Source organism: Setaria italica, chromosome VII, assembly GCF_000263155.2.
Source record: "Setaria italica strain Yugu1 chromosome VII, Setaria_italica_v2.0, whole genome shotgun sequence".
Taxonomy (NCBI): domain Eukaryota; kingdom Viridiplantae; phylum Streptophyta; class Magnoliopsida; order Poales; family Poaceae; genus Setaria; species Setaria italica.
The window spans coordinates 35801373-35807009 of record NC_028456.1 but is presented as its reverse complement, the minus strand read 5'-3'; the positions used below and the strand labels follow the sequence as shown (position 1 = coordinate 35807009).

The following is a 5637-nucleotide window of genomic DNA, read 5'->3' as shown; positions in this document are numbered from 1 at the left end:
TTTTCCTTCTGGGAAGGAGATGCCGAAGAAGAAGAAGAAGAAGAGGAGGAGGGGAGGCGGTCGAGGGAGACGGCGAAGCAGAGCTCGAGCGCCTTGAGCTGGAGGCGCGGGGAGTAGGCGGCGCTGCGCGCGCGGGCGAGGGCGTCCCGGAGCAGCGGTGCGGCGGCGGTGGGCGCGAGGAGGGAGGAGATGAGGTGGAGGGACGTGGTCTGGGCGTGGGCGCGGCGTCGCGCGGAGGCGACGGCGGCGTCGAGGGCGGCTACGGCGGCGGGGGAGAGGCACTGGCGCGCGGCGGGCACCGGCGTCGGCATGGCTGCCTGCCTGCGCCGCCTGGGAGGGACTTGGGTGGAATTAGATTTGACCGGGCATGGGGGCAAAGTGTAAAAGTGGAAGGAGTGAAATGGAAAATAACGGCAAGGCAGAGGGTGGGTGCGCAAAAGCTGCTTCCATCCGGTGGCAGGTGCCCAGGGGGGAGGAGGAGGGAGGAAGCAAATAATAATTGGGGGTGCTGTCTTGTTTCTTTCTCTTCTTCATATATATATATATATATATATATATATTTCTCTTCTTTTTATCTTTCCTTCTCTCCAGAAAAAGAAAATAAAAGAAAAGAAAAGAAAAGAAAAACTAGGTAACAATAATTGCAGCAGCAGCTTTTGGGAGATGTGGAGATCTTTCCGGGCGGGCAGTGGAGTGGAGTGGGAAATTCGGTGGAGAGCACTCACTGCTGCAGATTCTATTCCTTTCTTTTCTTTTTTTTTTACAGTGACGTGACGTGATGCGGCCAGCAGCAGATCTGTGAAAGATCCTCTCCCCCGACTGCAACACGTACACCACACAAATCACACCCACCATGGCCCCACGGTACAGTCAGCGTGAGGCAACCTGAGAGGCTGGCTTTTTGTCCGAAAGGCAGCTAGCCCTGCCCTTTTGGTGGATAAGCATCTTTTTGTCATTTTCCTTCTTCATTCTTCCCCCTACTACTGCTATTATTAATCTTCCAATAAGACTAAATCTATAGTGGGCCCCAACATGATCTGTTATTCTAGTGTAGCACATGATCAGGACAAACCTTATACTATTTTGGCAGAGCCTAGTATAGTGGAGGATCGATGAGGATGCAAAAATGATCATATCGGACTTGGACATGTACCACCACTGCACAACCCGTTGTTGCATCTCCACTTGACCAACCACTTTCCACGGAACGCGATCCTTCAGTAAAGATGAAATTTCACTCCTCCATCCCAGATTGCACGTCGTTTTGGTATTTCTAGATTTTACTATTTATTTTCTAGATACACCATGTGTTCATATACATGGTAAAAATTATGAGTTTTAGAAATGCTGAAACAGCCTACAATTTGGGATAGTACCTCGGAAAATAGCCGCAAAACAAAAAAACTATCATTTTTTTATCATCCCATAGCATATCAATATATAATTAATGGTGGTGCCATTCTATACAATAATGACTTGCCATGTATAGGATCACCACAGCATACTTTTCATGTATATTATGGTGTAGTAAAATCTAAGCTAGTAGCTAGTAGTACCGATGTACTCTTTGTTGCTTGAGATACACGTAGCACCTGTACTGTTCTCATGCGCTTACTTACACGTCAAGAGAAAAGGAAAGGGAAAAGATCTTTACAACTTGATAAATCTATCACACGGAATTGCATGCTTTTAGTCAAAATTGAATAAAAATGACCCAAGAATACTCCTGCATTATTGGTGCAAAACAGCAAATGGCCAATATCCATCCGTGCTCCACCATAAACATCACATTCACAGCTTTACAGTCCAAAAGCAATGGAAAGCGACATTTGGACCCCCACCACACAATTCAAGTGCTCTATATTATTATTATTATTAGTAGTAGTAGTAGTAGTAGTAGTACCGACACATAAAAAAATGTATTAGATTGGTAAAGATCTCCATGCTTTGCCAAAACTTAGAGACCATAGACCAATATTGAACATAATAATATATAAAATTGTTGTCTTGATTTGGTTTTTCATCAATATACAAAATTTTGAACCAAAAGAGATTTGAGTGAGAGAGCTGGACCAGTACCAAATACTATATACTCGAAATAATAAGAACAATAACACGGTAATAGGCTACGAAATATATGGCACAAAATGGTCAAAACTCCAAATAAAAGTGATGACTCAGGACACTTGCAAAGGTAATAAGAACTTGCAACGACGCACACTTGATGGATTTGTGCATGTGCGTGTATAGAAGAAATACGTTTATCGATAGTAAAATTCATCCTTTAATTTTGTTGCTACGTTTTATTATCCTTAATAAGATTGCAGAAAAGATGGTAATTATAGTAGAGTTGGTATATATTGCTCGCCTATACGTACAAAAACCTACAGCTACGACTACATATAACAAGTGAAGTTTGCATTGGCCCTTGGTTGCTGTCATGGAACAAGGACGAGAGCTGGACCTCCGATTCGCCACGGCCAGGCAGTGCAATGCAATGCAATGCAAACGTTCATGGGAGGCTAGCAAGACACTCACGACACTTTTAATTGACCGATCGATGACTTGTCAAATTATTTGGATTTTTCTTTTTTTGAAAATGACACCAGTACCAGTGTGTGCGCGCGCATTTCGGTTAATGATGTCTATATGTTGCGTTGTTGGCACTACTTTCCTCTGAGGGTGACTAATGACCTGCTGCACCGTTCTTGTCATGCCTGCATGCATGCCTACCCGGCTCTCTCTTAATTTTATTTCTTTGAAAGAATTTAACTTAGGGTTTTAGATTCTAGAGCTAAAGTTTAGTCCGTATCACATTGTTGAGTTAATTATAAAACTAATTGCACAGATAGAGGCTAACCAACGAGACGAATCTATTAAGCCTAATTAATCTATCATTAGCAAATAGTTACTGTAGCAGCATATTGTCAAATCATGGACTAATTAATTAGGCTTAATAGATTCGTCTCGCCATTTAACCTTCATCTGTGCAATGGGTTTTGTAAATAGTCCATATTTAATACTCCTAATGAGTACCTAAACATTCGATGTGATAGTGACTAATTAAAGTTTAGTCCGGGGATAAAAACGTAGGCTGCAGTCGGAAATAAGAAAGATTGAATTCTTTGGTTTCCGCCAATCCTAACACTGCACACAATAACGTATGTGGCGACACTGTTCCTTTCAGTTGGATGCTTTACATATCATCATGCCAGATATTGTTGCAGAAAAAGTGGTAACAATTAAAAAGATTACCTTTTGGTAGTTGATGGTGGATGTGCCCTGGATTAGCTTTCGCACAAATGCCTCTACCTTCTAGCTAGCCAAGCTTTTTCCTGTTCTCTTGAGTGCGTCAAAGCAGCAGGGACATATGCCTTCACACTTGTAGGCATAAAATCATCCCTTTTCTCTTAGCTAGTGCGATCTAAAACTTTGTGGACTTTGACGAGTCACTATTTCTTTGCTTACATTACATATATTCAATGTAATTTTCAGTCACAAATATACATAAGAAGCCAATTGAAATGAACCTGCAGGCTAGCTTATTCCACACTGCTAGTTATTCTTGAGGCGATCTGTCATCTATCCTGGACCTGAGAGAAGTAGATTATTTGGTTTCAGGCTTTAGCTCATTAATTAATTAATTGTTGCTAGAGATTTCCAAATTAACTTGTCATTTATACAAGTCAACCGGCCTCCAGTAGCTCTAGAATGCAGCAGGGACAGATGTGCAAATAAAAAACTGATGGAATGAAGAATCTTGGATTGGAAGCTTCAAGTCAACCGGCCTCTAGTCGCTCTAGAATATATGCATGCTGTAGTAGAGAGGCACTAGTAGCCATTTTTAGTGTAGATGCTTTCTTTTCCCATCCCAGCTGAATGAGATGGATGCAGGATGCATGTTTATGCATGCATCTTTAATTATTTTGTCAACATCCAGCAATATATATGCATGCAGGATGAATCTTCAGTCGTCTGGTTACTGTAGTTTTTAACGGTAAACTATGTTGCAAATTAGCTCTACAATTTACCACTTTTTAAATTACGTGGATTTACTGATTTTTTTCACCGTATAAATCATGTGGTAAGTTAACCATATATTTTACAGGTAACTTACATTTATTTACCAGGATATAGTCCGGAAGTTCCATCAAAGGTGTTTGTGTTACTGTAGTTTTGACAGATAAATTATGTTGTGCAAATATACATGCTGCGTTATTTCCTGCAATTATACTGGTGTCCACGATACAAAATGTAATACTCCGCTTTTAAAAAAAATAGGAGATGAAGAAAATTTAGGATAGATTAAAATCATTTGCGTTTCGCACCATACAAGATGAATGGACCTTTGATGTTAGCGCAATCAACAAGGCAGCCGCTGCACAGCCAGTTGCAGGAGCTAATGCACAACCACAACCATTAGCACCCCCTCAACGACCTGGTGGCCGTGATGCAAATCTTGCGAACAACAATAACAAAACACCAACCAGAAGTGGCAGCAATCGCACATCGAATTAAGCCGTGCCAGTGATCTCCCTCGGAGTGATGACAATGAGGATGATGATGCCTTCATGGAACCCCCACCGAAGCAACTAGTTGCGAAGAAACAATACATCAATGCAATTGCCAAGGTACAATAGTAAATTAACCTTTTCTTTTTAGGTGTGTAGGCCAATCATAGCAAATCATACCGTTTACTACATTTTGAATTTTGTGGTAAATTAACTAAAAATTACTTGATTGATCCTGCTCAACAGTAAACCGTAGAATTTTACTACATTTTGAGATGTGGTTCATTTATCTACATAAATATTATGAGAACCGGTTCTTCCACGACCCACCCTTACTACACTCTACCTACTCTATGTACATGTATGTGACCCTTTTTCATATCTTCATTCAGCAGCCTACCAAAAATCCCGTCAAGTATGCACCATCAACATTTAACTCGTTTGTCGACCACTTAACACTCTAGCAGCGCAGGCGAATCAAAGCTATGGGTTTTGGTGGACTCCTTTATGTTTTAGCAGAGAGGTTAGAGAGCAAAGAGCTATTGAAGTTCTTGATCCACAGGCTAGATCCCAAAACTATGGTAATCATGTAACCAAAAATAAGGGTATCCATGCCACCCCCTTCGTGTAGCATGTGCTTGACTTACCGGATGGTGGTGAATGTATAGATTCACACACACACCCAAGCATCCAAGGCGTCGTCTGCTTTCGAGAATTTGCTAGGTTTAGAAGAATCCCAAGACCTGCACGCCAGCCATCTCCAGAACATTTTGAAAGATGATATGGAGCTGGGGTCTAGCATGATTACTGATGACATGGTAACAAGGTTTTTCTTTATCATTGCTAGAAAAAAACCAAGCACTCATAACAATATGAGGATGTTTACCTGACAGCTTTGAACTGGTGTAAGGTAGTTGTGGGAAAAATAGTAATTAATGAATGAGTGACTAACCGGTGGCAGCATACAAACTGCCATTTCTTTTACTCTAGCCATCCGGTCAGTTCATGACGTCGTACCATGATAAAGATGTATACAAGCCTGTCACAAGAAAGGGAATGTATCTGGTGCAAACTAGATATCTTGTGCAACCTTGAAAACTTTCAATCAAAACTCCAAGATGCTGGG

General features: G+C 41.4%; 1 protein-coding gene across 1 annotated transcript in view; it reads right to left on the bottom strand.

Annotated features, from left to right (window-relative positions):
- The window catches only part of LOC101776824 (protein DWARF 53), a 5671-nt gene extending 5153 nt beyond the window's left edge, over positions 1–518 (bottom strand). The window contains exon 1 of the mRNA XM_014805549.2: positions 11–518. Within this exon, the coding sequence (XP_014661035.1) occupies positions 11–311 (301 nt within the window). The 5' untranslated portion in view covers positions 312–518. The remainder of the gene's footprint in view (positions 1–10) is intronic.
- Between the last annotated feature and the right edge of the window lie 5119 nt (positions 519–5637).